General features: G+C 41.4%; 1 protein-coding gene across 1 annotated transcript in view; it reads left to right on the top strand.

The window, feature by feature from the left end:
* TP53BP2 (tumor protein p53 binding protein 2) overlaps nt 1-15,466 on the top strand; it is a 66,744-nt gene that overhangs the window by 27,741 nt on the left and 23,537 nt on the right. Inside the window, exons 3-5 of the mRNA XM_082658263.1 lie at nt 321-434; nt 4,654-4,736; nt 15,176-15,277. Of these exons, the coding sequence (XP_082514389.1) occupies nt 321-434; nt 4,654-4,736; nt 15,176-15,277 (299 nt within the window). The remainder of the gene's footprint in view (nt 1-320; nt 435-4,653; nt 4,737-15,175; nt 15,278-15,466) is intronic.

Raw genomic sequence — 15,466 nt, 5'->3', positions numbered from 1 at the left:
GCTTTGGAACCCGCAGAGCTTCCCAGCCTGCCTGTGGCTAGTGAGGGGCCGCTGAATTAGACTCCTGAGCTCCTGCTCGCGGCCTGGATCCAGTCCTCCCCCCAGTACTCCACCCACGCTTGACCCTGATCATATGGGTGGAAAGCTGGTGATGCTTCATTTTCTAAAAAAAAAAAAAAAAAAAAAAGATGTAAGATGCTAAGTAACTTCTGCATTCCTAATGCATAATTTGCATGAAGGATAGACAGTAAATGATATGTTCGTCTTTCTTTTTACCTGCAGATAACATGATTTGTACCTCATTTATTCGTTTCTTTTAGAACGTCCAGTTGCCGATAATGAGCGAATGTTTGATGTCCTGCAACGGTTTGGAAGTCAGAGGAGTGAAGTTCGGTTCTTCCTTCGCCATGAACGCCCCCCTGGCAGGGACATTGGTAGGTAGCATCCTATCAGTCATAACAAAGATCTGAAGTTTTATTTCATGCTCGGGTGTAGCACGTGATTAGGAGCCAGGTGATTTGGGGGGTAAGTGAGAGGTAAGGAAGTGGGAACAGCGAGGATAGACAGCTCCTCTAAGCCCTGACTGGGGGGTGGGGAGAAAGGGGTGTGGTTCAGTTTGTTCTGTTTTCTTGGAAGATGGGAAAAATTTGGCGACAGTTTTTAATGTGGGTGGGAAGGAAAGAGTCAGTAGAGCAGCGGGTTGAAATACAAGGAGGAGGAATGCTCAATGGGCAAGTCAGCCAGTGGGAGGTGGCGGGGGAAGGATCTCTCTTCCATTATTTATTTATTTATTATTTTTAAAATTTATTTTTAACATCTTTATTGGAGTATAATTGCTCTGCAATGGTGTGTTAGTTTCTGCTTTATAACAAAGCGAATCAGCTATACATATACATATATCCCCATATCTCCTCCCTCTTGCGTCTCCCTCCCACTCTCCCTATCCCACCCCTCTAGGTGGTCACAGAGCACCGAACTGATCTCCCTGTGCTATGCAGCTGCTTCCCACTAGCCCTCTATTTTACATTTGGTAGTGTATATATGTCCATGCTAGTCTCTCACTTCATCCCAGCTTCCCCTTCCCTGCCCCCCGCCCCTGCTGTGTCTTCAAGTCCGTTCTCTAAGTCTGCGTCTTTATTCTCTCTTCCATTTTAACTGGGTGGAAGGGAAACTTTGCAGATGCAGGTAAATGTGTGCTCCCTGTGGGAGCAGTGGGAGGGTCTTTTCATCTGAGAACATTTGTTTTCTCTGAGATAGGAGGCACAGCCGTGTGAAAGTGATGGTTGGAGCCATGGTGGAGAACAGGAGAGAGTGCTGCTGGGGGACCAGGGTCCCCCTGGAGGCCAGTTGAGACTAGAGACCAGGAGACCATGGGTGATTTTTTCCCCAGTGATGCTCTGCAGCCCAGAGGGTTGTAAGAGGAGATGGTTGGATTGACCCAAGGTTGGGGTTTGACCAGACCAGTTCAGTGGAGTCAGTGGGACAGGGAAGACGAGGATGTTGGTGAGATGACGTCTAAGCTGGGTGGGGGCGAAGTGAAGGCAGGGGGGCTGCAGGGCAAGAGCAGACCAGTGCTAAGGAACTGCATGGCTCAGATTCATGCACAGGTGCAGTGAGAGGAAATTATGGTCAAAAAGTAGAGAGTCTGAATTTAAGATTTCAGGGGTAGAGCACCTCTAGGTGACGTGGTCCTGCACCGGACCATGAAATGATCCTGAATTAGAGAGGAGGTAGGAGGCCACGGATCCTAGAGGTGAGCTTTTGGGTGGTAAGGTCATCCAGCATGAAGGCAGGACTTGGAGTGGGGAGAACAGGGGGGTCAGGTGGTCACATCTGCGGTGACTGAGGGTTGTGACCAGAGTTTATAGATGACAGTGAGGAGAGGGTAGAAGGTAATACATGAAGGTGGAGAAATAGTGGGCTGAAAGCAGCCCTAGACATCGGGACACAGCTATCCCTGTGACCCTGGAGATCTCATAGGACATGGGAGAAAAGGCAGTTTCAGGTCTGAGATCTGTGGGGAAACTTTGTTCTCAGTGGGAAACCACTGGCCGGAGCATGATTACTAGGTGTTTCTAAAAATGTTGGAACTTTTAAAATGGAAGGTTTGTGACTTCAGTATATGTGTAATTCTTGGGAGTAAGAATGTCGGTAACAGAGGTTAATTATTAGATGTCACAGAATCTCAGTTTTATTCCTTTAGTACAAATGTCCACATGGTACCCAGCAATTAGACATTCAGACTGTGGGGGACCCCAGAATTGACTTAGTCTGGCCTCTTACTCTACAGATGAGAAAGGCTGATACTCAGGGGTTAAATGACTTGTCAGAGGCCACGTCCCTAGAGGCAGAGGCAGGAGTGGAACCTGAGTCACTTCAGCCAGGCTGGCTCGCAGGCCTTTCAGTGTCTCTGGTGTCTGTAATTTTATTTTAAATAAGCATGCTTTTTTTTTTTTTCCCTAAAGCAGCCTTCTTTTTTGTGGTTTTAAGTTGGCATCTGCATCTTATTTTTATTTTGTTCTTTGTTTACATTACTGCATACATCTTCTTTTAGTAAATTAGATGAATTTTCCCCGTTGATCTACTAGTTCAAATATCTTTCTCTGTCGTACCGGGTAAATTATTAAACAGCCTCTCAATAGTGCAGTACGCAGTTTCAGTGTGTCTGTAATGTGAGAAATATAATCTGAAGATAAAGACGCTGTTTTCACATTGTTGCAGAACACCAGTGCCACATAGTGTCTAAACTGGGATAAAACAGGATTGCTGTTCAGTGACAGCCTTTGTGGTGTAGACTTCTAGATTACAGATTAGGAGACTGTTACTGTATTCTTTTTCCAGTTTAACTAGGACCTGTGACCCAGAATGTATATGACATTAATTTTAAAACTCTTGCTTTTTACTCTGATTATGTAACTGAACATGCCAAGGAGAAACTGGCGGAGTGCTCTTTCTTTGAGGCAGCAAAGAAAGCAGTTATTCCTAAGTGATAGATTTCTTTTTTTCTTCTACGGAAATATTGTCACAGGTTACCTGAGCTGTTTTGTCAGAGAATTGAACAGTATTTAAAAGTAGGGCTTCCCTGGTGGCGCAGTGGTTGAGAGTCCGCCTGCCGATGCAGGGGACACCGGTTTGTGCCCCGATCCAGGAAGATCCCACGTTCCACGGAGTGGCTGGGCACCTGAGCCATGGCCGCTGAGCCTGCGCGTCCGGAGCCTGTGCTCCGCGATGGGAGAGGCCACAACAGTGAGAGGCCCGCGTACCGCAAAAAAAAAAAAAAAAAAAAAAAAAGTAAAGCTAACGCATTGGAGTTAGATGTAAGTGTGGTACGTGGCCCTGAGGATAGACATACTTATTTACTGGAAATTTGTGCTAAGCTTCCAGGCAGGTACAATAGAGATTTGATTCAAAAGAAATTTTAATCTAAAACCTCTTGGGAGATAACTTAATAAATTTTCTAACTTCTGGGAAGTACAGGTCTAAGCTTAATTTCACATATTTAAGAAATTCTCTTTGATATTGTTTCTTATAATTTATCAGTTTAAGACTATTTTCCCCTCATGATGCTTTAAGTGGTACTGAAAGACCCATATATTCGGGCTTGAAAAATTCTTTTTAGCCAAAAAAGCAGAATGCACAGTGTTTTCCAATTAGTACTTTCCCAAGCTAAGAAAATGGAAATTTTTTTACTTAAATAAATGGGGAAATACTTGATAATACTTCGGAATTATCGCAAAATGACCAAATGTTCGAAATGCCACTTGTTCTGTTTTCATTTGCTTCCTTCCTGTGTAAGGTACAAACTCTTTAACGAGTACAAGGATGGGTTGATGTAATTTTCACTTTTATTTCTTTCAATGAAACTATTCCCAATTTCACTGCTGAGTAGCTAAATAGAGAACTGGGAGGAGCCACTTAAGCAAACGGTGTGAATGACCCGTAATCAGAAGTACATGTATTTTCTTAACTTCGCCTCCTGTGGTATCTGACGCATGGGAATGGTTAGCATGTGACATTTTCTAGTGCTATTTCTTTTTCTTTTTTTTTTTTTTTTTTGCGGTACGCGGGCCTCTCACTGCTGTGGCCTCTCCCGTTGCGGAGCACAGGCTCCAGACGCGCAGGCTCAGCGGCCATGGCTCACGGTCCAGCCGCTCCGCGGCATGTGGGATCTTCCCGGACCGGGGCACGAACCTATGTCCCCCGCATCGGCAGGCGGACTCTTAACCACTGCGCCACCAGGGAAGCCCTGTAATGCTATTTATTCACCGTTCCAAGTAAGGTTTTCCAGAACAGGCTGAATTACGAGACCTTAACTTCATTGCTACTAGAAAGCATTTTAAGTATATTTTCAACTTAAAATATCAGAGAGCTTTTTTTTTTTTTTTTTTTTTGCGGTACGCGGGCCTCTCACTGTTGTGGCCTCTCCTGTTGCGGAGCACAGGCTCCGGACGCGCAAGCTCAGCGACCATGGCTCACGGGCCCAGCCGCTCCGCGGCATGTGGGATCTTCCCGGACCGGGGCACGAACCCGTGTCCCCTGCATCGGTAGGCGGACTCCCAACCACTGCGCCACCAGGGAACTGAGAAATGAACTGGGACTTAAAATATCTGTCAACTCTAGTGTTAATGCCTGCTTTCTGAATTTTGTGCCTAGTGAGCGGACCAAGGTCTCAGGATCCAAGTTTAAAAAGAAATGGTGTAAAAGTTCCAGGTGAACATCGAAGAAAGGAGAATGGCGTAAGTGATCATTGTTACCCATGCCATGTATGGACCACAGTGATACTGCTTTTTTAACCTTTAAATCTCATTCACTGTTCCTTTTTTTTTCAGTGGGTTTTTAAGGATGGCCCTTTTTAAAAGGCCTATTTTAAATTTATTTCTTCAAAACGGTTAATTTTAATGATCTCCACGTGGCTGTCGAAATAATTCAAATGCTGAATGTACCCTAAATTCAGAACAAAACAGATGTTGAGCAGGTTGGAGGAAGTGTCTTTTTTTGGTGATTTTATTTGTTGCCGTCGTTTTTAGCGATTAGTGATATATTACTACTCTTGCTACTGCATGTGAATTTTAGCAGGTATCCTTGGGATTCCTTGTAGGCATTTTCTTTTCAGAGCTTAGACTTTTTAATACTGTTAAGGATTAGCTAAATTACCTCTCTCCAACCTACATTTGCTTCTACTCTGCCTTTCCCCATATTCTTTGTTTTTCCCCCCAAAATTCTTCCTGTTTCTCTTCTCTGATCTCATATTTATCTTACAGTGAAGAAAGGTTGATATGACGATAACAGAAATGGTCTCAACCATTAACAGGATTTCAGTGCGTCTTGACACAATGTATCTTTCCCTATCACTGGGTTTTTTATTTTTTATTTGTTTTTTCGGCCACGCAGCATGCGGGATCGTAGTTTCCCGACCAAGGATCGAACCCATGCCCCCTGCACTGGAAATGCAGAGTCTTAACCGCTGGACTACCAGGGAAGTCCCATCACTGGGTTGTTAAAAAACATCTTGATAGAAGTATAATTGTCATATAATAAACTGCACATATTTCAGGTATACAATTTGATAAGTTTTGACATATGTGTACACCTGTGAAGCCATTACCATAATCAAGTTAATGAACATATCCATCACCCCCTCCCCCCCAAAAAAAAAGTTTCCTTACGTCCTTCTGTAATCCTTTCCTTCTTGCCCCCCTCCCCATCCTCAGGGAACTGCTAGCAAGTCTCCTTTCTGTTACTACAAATTAGTTATATTTTCTAGAATCTAGGATAAATGGAGCCATCCAGTATGTACTCTTTTTGTCTGAATTTACTCAGGATAATTATTTTGAGATTAATCCATTTTGCTGTGTGTATCAATAGTTGATTCCTTTTTATTGCTGAGAGATACTTCATTGTCTGGTTACACCACTCCTTATCCATTCATCTGTTGATGGACATTTGGGTTGTTTCCAGTTACTGCATATCAAGCTACAATGAATATTTGGGTACACATCTTTGTATGGACATATACTTTTATTTCTCTTGGGTGAATACTTAGGAGTGGAATGGTTGGGTCATTTGGTAGATGTATGTTAACTTTTTTTTTTTTTTTAACATCTTTATTGGAGTATAATTGCTTTACAGTGCTGTGTTGTATGTTAACTTTTAAAAAGCTGCCAGAGTGTTTTCCAAAGTGATTGTTTTATTTTACATTCCCCACCAGAGAGTTCTAGTTTTTCCACATCCTTGCCAACGTTTGGTACGGTCATTCCTTTTCATTTTGGCTGTCTAATAGGTGTGTAGTGGTATTACATTGTGGTTTTAATTTGTATTTCTCTAATGGCTAATGATGTTGGGCATCTATCATGTGCTTATTTGCCATTTGTGTATTGTCTTTGGTGAAGTATTTGTTCACCTCTTTTGCTTAATTTTTTCTTTATTGGGTTGTTTACTTTCTTATTACTGAGTTTAAGGCTTCTTTATATATTCTGGATCCAAGTTTTTTATTACATAGATGCTTTGCAAATATTTTTCCCAGTCTATGACTTGTTCTTAATTTTAATACAGTATAATTGATCGGTTTAGAAGTTTTGTAGTTTTAGATTTTACATCTAAGTTTATGATCCATTTTGCAGTAACATTTGCATATGGTGTGAGAGTTAAAGTTCATTTTGTTTTTCGTATATGGATAGCAGTTGTACAAGCAGCATTTGTTGAAAACACTAAACTTTCTCCACTCAATTGCCTTTTTTTCTAAAATCAATTACCCCATATATGTGCGGGTCTATTTTTGTACTCTCTGTCCTGCACAATTGATCTGTTTATCTATCATGATGTCAGTAACACACTGTGTTGGTTACTGAAACATGGTAAGTCTTGAAGTCAGGTAGTGTATGTTTTCAACTGCATTCTTTACAAAGCTTTGGCTATTGTATGTCCTTTGCACTTCCATATGGAATTTTAGAATTTGGTTGTCAGTTTATACAAAAAAAGCCTGCTGGGATTTTGGTTGGGATTCCGTTGACTCTGTAAGTCAGTTTGGGAAGAACTGCCGTCTTGACAGTATTGAGCTTTTCGGTTCATGAGCTCCACTTCGCCCTTTATTTAAGTCTTCTCTCTCTCAGCCAGGTTTTGAAGTTTTCAGTGGGCAGATCTGGCACATCTTCTGTTAACTTTATTCCTAAGTGCTTCATGTTTTTTATGCTATTGTTAATGGTATTAAAAATACTTTCTTCAGTTTCTGGTTGTTGCTAATATATAGAAATATAATTGATTTTGGCATATTGATGTTTTATCCTGCATTCTTGCTAAATAAATTATTCTGGTAGCTTTTTTGTAGATTCCATAGGATTTTCTTCATAGATGATTGTGTTGTCTTTGTGTAAAGACAAAAGAAACTTTTTTTTTTTTTTACATCTTTATTGGAGTATAATTGCTTTACAATGGTGTGTTAGTTTCTGCTTTATAACAAAGTGAATCAGTTATACATATGTTCCCATATCTCCTCCCTCTTGTGTCTCCCTCCCTCCCACCCTCCCTAGCCCACCCCTCTAGGTGGTCACAAAGCACCGAGCTGATCTCCCTGTGCTATGCGGCTGCTTCCCACTAGCTATCTACCTGACGTTTGGTAGTGTATATATGTCCATGCCACTCTCTCACTTTGTCCCAGCTTACCCTTCCCCCTCCCCATATCCTCAAGTCCATTGTCTAGTAGGTCTGTATCTTTTTTCCTGTCTTACCCCTAGGATCTTCATGACTTTTTTTTTCTTAAATTCCATATATATGTGTTAGCATACGGTATTTGTCTTTCTCTTTCTGACTTACTTCACTCTGTATGACAGACTCTAGGTCCATCCACCTCATAACAAATACCTCAATGTCGTTTATTTTTATGGCTGAGTAATATTCCATTGAATATATGTGCCACATCTTCTTTATCCATTCATCTGATGATGAACACTTAGGTTGTTTCCATCTCCTGGCTATTGTAAATAGAGCTGCAATTTTGGTACATGACTCTTTTTGAATTATGGTTTTCTCAGGGTATATGCCCAGTATTGGGATTGCTGGGTCATATGGTAGTTCTATTTGTAGTTTTTTAAGGAACCTCCATACTGTTCTCCATAGTGGCTGTACCAATTCACATTCCCACCAGCAGTGCAAGAGTGTTCCCTTTTCTCCACACCCTCTCCAGCATTTATTGTTTCTAGATTTTTTGATGATGGCCATTCTGACCAGTGTGAGATGATATCTCATTGTACTTTTGATTTGCATTTCTCTAATGATTAATGACGTTGAGCATTCTTTCATGTGTTTGTTGGCAGTCTGTATATCTTCTTTGGAGAAATGTCTATTTAGGTCTTCTGCCCATTTTTGGATTGGGTTGTTTGTTTTTCTGTTATTGAGCTGCATGAGCTGCTTGTAAATTTTGGAGATTAATCCATTGTCAGTTGCTTCATTTGCAAATATTTTCTCCCATTCTGAGGGTTGTCTTTTTGTCTTGTTTATGACCTTGCTGTGCAAAAGCTTTTAAGTTTCATTAGGTCCCATTTGTTTATTTTTGTTTTTATTTCCATTTCTCTAGGAGGTGGGTCAAAAAGGATCTTGCTGTGATTTATGTCACAGAGTGTTCTGCCTATGTTTTCCTCTAAGAGTTTGATAGTTTCTGGCCTTACATTTAGGTCTTTAATCCATTTTGAGCTAATTTTTGTGTATGGTGTTAGGGAGTGATCTAATCTCATACTTTCACATGTACCTGTCCAGTTTTCCCAGCACCACTTATTGAAGAGGCTGTCCTTTCTCCACTGTACATTCCTGCCTCCTTTATCAAAGATAAGGTGACCATATGTGCGTGGGTTTATCTCTGGGCTTTCTATCCTGTTCCATTGATCTATCTTTCTGTTTTTGTGCCAGTACCATACTGTCTTGATTACTGTAGCTTTGTAGTATAGTGTGAAGTCAGGGAGCCTGATTCTTCCAGCTCCGTTTTTCATTCTCAAGATTGCTTTGTCTATTCGGGGTCTTTTGTGTTTCCATACAAATTGTGGAATTTTTTGTTCTAGTTCTGTGAAAAATGCTAGTGGTAGTTTGATAGGGATTGCATTGAATCTGTAGATTGCTTTGGGTAGTAGAGTCATTTTAACAATGTTGATTCTTCCAATCCAGAAACATGGTATATCTGTCCATCTATTTGTATCATCTTTAATTTCTTTCATCAGTGTCTTAAAATTTTCTGCATACAGGTCTTTTGTCTCCTTAGGTAGGTTTATTCCTAGGTATTTTATTCTTTTTGTTGCACTGGTAAATGGGAGTGTTTTCTTGATTTCACTTTCAGATTTTTCATTAGTGTATAGGAATGCCAGAGATTTCTGTGCATTAATTTTGTATCCTGCTACTTTACCAAATTCATTGATTAGCTCTAGTAGTTTTCTGGTAGCATCTTTAGGATTCTCTATGTATAGTATCATGTCATCTGCAAACAGTGACAGCTTTACTTCTTCTTTTCCTATTTGTATTATTTTATTTCCTTTTCTTCTCTGATTGCTGTGGCTAAAACTTCCAAAACTATGTTGAATAAGAGTGGTGAGAGTGGTCAACCTTGTCTTGTTCCTGATCTTAGTGGAAATGGTTTCAGTTTTTCACCGTTGAGGACGATGTTGGCTCTGGGTTTGTCATGTATGCCCTTTATTATGTTGAGGAAAGTTCCCTCTATGCCTACTTTCTGCAGGGTTTTTATCATAAATGGGTGTTGAATTTTGTCAGAAGCTTTCTCTGCATCTATTGAGATGATCATATGCTTTTTCTCCTTCAATTTGTTAATATGGTGTATCAGATTGACTGATTTGCGTGTATTGAAGAATCCTTGCATTCCTGGAATAAACCCTGCTTGATCTTGGTGTATGATCCGTTTAATGTGTTGTTGGATCCTGTTTGCTAGTATTTTTTTGAGGATTTTTGCATCTTTGTTCATCAGTGATATTGGCCTGTAGTTTTCTTTGTGACATCCTTGTCTGGTTTTGGTATCAAGGTGATGGTGGCCTCGTGGAATGACTTTGGGAGTGTTCCTCCCTCTGCTATATTTTGGATGAGTTTGAGAAGGATAGGTGTTATCTCTTCTGTAAATGTGTGATAGAATTCGCCTGTGAAGCCATCTGGTCCTGGGCTTTTGTTTGTTGGAAGATTTTTAATCACAGTTTCAATTTCAGTGCTTGTGATTGGTCGGTTCATATTTTCAATTTCTTCCTGATTCAGTCTTGGCAGGTTGTGCATTTCCAAGAATTTGTCCATTTCTTCCAGGTTGTACATTTTATTGGCATAGAGTTGTTTGTAGTCATCTCTCATTATCCTTTGTATTTCTGCATTGTCAGTTGTTACTTCTCCTTTTTCATTTCTAATTCTATTGATTTGAGTCTTCTCCCTTTTTTTCTTGATGAGTCTGGCTAATGATTTATCAGTTTTGTTTATCTTCTCAAAGATCCAGCTTTTAGTTTTATTGATCTTTGCTATCATTTCCTTCATTTCTTTTTCATTTATTTCTGATGTGATCTTTATGATTTCTTTCCTTCTGCTAACTTTGGGGTTTTTTTGTTCTTCTTCCTCTAATTGCTTTAGGTTCAAGGTTAGGTTGTTTATTCGAGATGTTTCCTGTTTCTTAAGGTAGGATTGTATTGCTGTAAACTTCCCTCTTAGAACTGCTTTTGCTGCATCCCATAGGTTTTGGGTCGTCGTGTCTCCATTGTCATTTGTTTCTAGGTATTTTTTGATTTCCTCTTTGATTTCTTCAGTGTTCACTTCGTTATTAAGTAGTGTATTGTTTAGCCTCCATGTGTTTGTATTTTTTACAGATCTTTTCCTGTAATTGATATCTAGTCTCATAGCGTTGTGGTCGGAAAAGATACTTGATACGATTTCAATTTTCTTAAATTTACCAAGGCTTGATTTGTGACCCAAGATATGATCTATCCTGGAGAATGTTCCATGAGCACTTGAGAAAAATGGGTATTCTGTTGTTTTTGGATGGAATGTCCTATAAATATCAATTAAGCCCATCTTGTTTAATGTATCATTTAAAGCTTGTGTTTCCTTATTTATTTTCATTTTGGATGATCTGTCCATTGGTGAAAGTGTGGTGTGAAAGTCCCCTACTATGATTGTGTTACTGTCGATTTCCCCTTTTATGACTGTTAGTATTTGCCTTATGTATTGAGGTGCTCCTATGTTGGGTGCATAAATATTTACAATTGTTATATCTTCTTCTTGGATCGATCCCTTGATCATTATGTAGTGTCCTTCTTTGTCTCTTCTAACAGTCTTTATTTTAAAGTCTGTTTTGTCTGATATGAGGATTGCTACTCCAGCTTTCTTTTGGTTTCCATTTGCATGGAATATCTTTTTCCATCCCCTCACTTTCAGTCTGTATGTGTCTCTAGGTCTGAAGTGGGTCTCTTGTAGACAGCATATATATGGGTCTTGTTTTTGTATCCATTCAGCCAGTCTGTGTTTTTGGTGGGAGCATTTAATCCATTTACATTTAAGGTAATTATCGATATGTATGTTCCTATTCCCATTTTCTTAATTGTTTTGGGTTTGTTATTATAGGTCTTTTCCTTCTCTTGTGTTTCTTGCCTAGAGAAGATCCTTTAGCATTTGTTGTAAAGCTGGTTTGGTGGTGCTGAACTCTCTCAGCTTTTGCTTCTCTGTAAGGTTTTAATTTCTCCATCAAATCTGAATGAGATCCTTGCTGGGTAGAGTAATCTTGGTTGCAGATTTTCCTCCTTCATCACTTTAAATATGTCCTGCCAGTCCCTTCTGGCTTGTGGAGTTTCTGCTGAAAGATCAGCTGTTAACCTTATGGGGATTCCCTTGTGTGTTTTTTGTTGTTTTTCCCTTGCTGCTTTTAATATGTTTTCTTTGTATTTAATTTTTGACAGTTTGATTAATATATGTCTTGGCGTGTTTCTCCTTGGATTTATCCTGTATGGGACTCTCTGTGCTTCCTGGACTTGATTAACTATTTCCTTTCCCATATTAGGGAAGTTTTCAACTATAATCTCTTCAAATATTTTCTCAGTCCCTTTCTTTTTCTCTTCTTCTTCTGGAACCCCTATAATTTGAATGTTGATGCGTTTAATGTTGTCCCAGAGGTCTCTGAGACCGTCCTCAGTTCTTTTCATTCTTGTTTCTTTATTCTGCTCTGCAGTAGTTATTTCCACTATTTTATCTTCCAGGTCACTTATCCATTCTTCTGCCTCAACTATTCTGCTACTGATCCCATCTAGAGTATTTTTATGTGTTGTTCATCGTTGCTTGTTTCATCTTTAGTTCTTCTAGGTCCTTGTGAAATGTTTCTTGCATTTTCTCTATTCTATTTCCAAGATTTTGGATCATCTTTACTATCATTATTCTGAATTCTTTTTCAGGTAGACTGCCTATTTCCTCTTCATTTGTTAGGTCTGGTGGGTTTTTATCTTGCTCCGTCATCTGCTGTGGGTTTTCTGTCTTCTCATTTTGCTTATTTTACTGTGTTTGGGGTCTCCTTTTTGCAGGCTGCAGGTTTCGTAGTTCCCATTGTTTTTGGTGTCTGTCCCCAGTGGCTAAGGTTGGTTCAGTGGGTTGTGTAGGCTTCCTGGTGGAGGGGACTAGTGCCTGTGTTCTGGTGGATGAGGTTGGATCTTGTCTTTCTGGTGGGCAGGTCCACGTCTGGTGGTGTGTTTTGGGGTGTCTGTAGACTTATTATGATTTTAGGCAGCCTCTCTGCTAATGGGTGAGGTTGTGTTCCTGTCTTGCTAGTTGTCTGGCATAGGATGTCCAGCACTGTAGCTTGCCGGTCGTTGAGTGAAGCTGGGTGCTGGCGTTGAGATGGAGATCTCAGGGAGATTTTTGCCGTTTGATATTATGTGGAGCTGGGAGGTCTCTTGTGGAACAGTGTCCTGAAGTTGGCTCTCCCACCTCAGAGGCACAGCACTGACTCCTGGCTGCAGCACCTAGAGCCTTTCATCCACACGGCCCAGAATAAAAGGGAGAAAAAGTAGAAAGAAAGAAAGAAAGAAGCTAAAAGAAAATAAAGTAAGGTAAAATAAAATAAAGTTATTAAAATAAAATAATAATTATTAAGAAAAATTAAAACAAAAAATGGACGGATAGAATCCTAGGACAAATGGTGAAAGCAGAGCTATATAGACAAAACCTCACACAGAAGCATACACATACACACTCACAAAAAGAGGAAAAGGGGAAAAATAATAAATCTTGCTCTCAAAGTCCACCTCCTTAATTTGGGATGATTCGTTGTCTATTCATGTATTCCACAGATGCAGGGTACATCAAGTTGATTGTGGAACTTTAATCCGTTGCTTCTGTGGCTGCTGGGAGAGATTTCTCCTTCTCTTCTTTGTTCGCACAGCTCCCGGGGCTCAGCTTTGGATTTGGCCCCTCCTCTGCGTGTAGGTCGCCGGAGGGCGTGTGTTCTTCGCTCAGACAGGACGAGGTTAAAGGAGCTGCTGATTCCGGGGCTCCGGCTCACTCAGGCCAAGGGGAGGGAGGGGCACGGAGTGCGGGGTTGAGCCTGCGGCGGCAGAGGCCAGCGTGACGTTGCACCAGCCTGAGGCGCGCCGTGCGTTCTCCCGGGAAAGTTGTCCCTGGATCCCGGGACCCTGGCAGTGGCGGGCTGCACAGTCACCCCGGAAGGGGGGTGTGGACAGTGACCTGTGCTCGCACACAGGCTTCTTGGTGGCGGCAGCAGCAGCCTTAGCGTCTCATGCCCGTCTCTGGGGTCCGCGCTCTTAGCCGCGGCTCATGCCCGTCTCAGGAGCTCCTTTAAGTAGCGCTCTTAATCCCCTCTTCTCGTGCACCAGGAAACAAAGAGGGAAGAACAAGTCTCTTGCCTCTTCGGCAGGTCCAGACTCCCTCCCAGCTAGCCGTGGTGCACTAACCCCTTCAGGCCGGAAGCCTGAGCCTCAGCTCCCAGCCCCACCCGCTCCGACGGGTGAGCAGAAAAGCCTCTCGGGCTGCTGAGTGCCTGTGGGCCCTGATCCTCTGTGTGGGGATCTCCCCGCTTTGCCCTCCGCACCCCAGTTGCTCTGCTCTCCTCTGCGGCTCCAAAGCTTCCCCCTTCGCCACCCGCAGTCTCCGCCCGCGAAGGGGCTTCTAGTGTGTGGAAACCTTTCCTCCTTCACAGCTCCTTCCCACTGGTGCAGGTCCCGTCCCTATCCTTTTGTCTCTGTTTATTATATTTTCTTTTTCCCTACCCAGGTACGTGGGGACTTTCTTGCCTTTGGGGAGTTCTGAGGTCTTCTGCCAGCATTCAGTAGGTGTTCTGTAGGAGTTGTTGCACATGTAGATGTATTTCTGATGTATCTGATGCTGTTGGTATCTTGTAATGAATCACATAGACGCAATTCTCCTTTCAGGTAAAGCTGCAGAAAAATGACTGAATAATGGCTGTTCCTTCATTATCTCCTTTTTCTACTTTTCTTCTTTTCTTCTTTTTCTGCTAGCGTTGGAGGGTCTCCTGCAGAGTCTGAGGGCGGCTGTGGCTCACCACAGGGACAAGGACACTGGCAACAAAAGTTCGGGGGAGTACTCCTTGGCGTGAGCCCTCCCACAGTCCGCCATTAGCCCCATCCAAGAAACGTTTTCGTTTTCAATCTGGACACAGTTTATTTCTACTTTTTTGTTCTGTGGCACGGGTTAAACCTCTTAGGACCATGTCCAACGGATGTTTAGAGAGTGGACATCTTGCTTTGTTCCTGATGACCCAATGTATCTTGAATTTGTAAAATTCTAGTGTCATAGTTTTAAAGGGTGTTTTGATGACTGTATTCTAGGTTTGCTGCCAGTGTCCCAGTATCACGTTTAATATGGTCAAACACTGCCTTCCTAATTTAAATTAACTATGGAACGAGGTAATTCCAAGTTGTTCCATCTGTGTTACTGACTATTGAAACTAGTTAATTTAAATTTACAGCTTAGAAGAGTGTTGGTCTGTATGTTAGTATGTTTTATATGTTAATAAGTCAATGTGGGGTATTAATATAAAAGTTAATGGTTTCTTTAATATTATGTAAGAAAAATGGCTAAATAATTTTGTCCTGATTGGTTCAGGTGATGCTTATAATGGGCCTTTGAGTGAGGAGTCTCTGTGATCATTTTGTACTAAGTTGGATTGTTTGCATTTTTTTTTTTTTGGTAGGTTAATAGTCCTAGGATGGACCTGACACTTGCTGAACTTCAGGAAATGGCATCTCGCCAGCAGCAACAGATTGAGGCCCAGCAACAAATGCTGGCCACTAAGGTAATACCTTGTTTTCAAAGACCTAACGGGCCACTCCTGTTCATGTGTGTGTAAAGCCGTTTACGTTCCATCCTCACTAGTAAACCAGTTACCTCCTAGATACGTGTTGATACCATCAACCCGAAAGGTACCTGCTTTCTTCTCTTCACTGCAGCATTTTGTAGAAACCTTAAATCACCCAGTTGTTCC

Source organism: Grampus griseus, assembly GCF_964374135.1.
Source record: "Grampus griseus genome assembly, chromosome: 1".
Lineage (NCBI taxonomy): Eukaryota > Metazoa > Chordata > Mammalia > Artiodactyla > Delphinidae > Grampus > Grampus griseus.
Note: the sequence above shows the minus strand (reverse complement) of the source record. Positions and strands in the feature narration are given on the sequence as shown.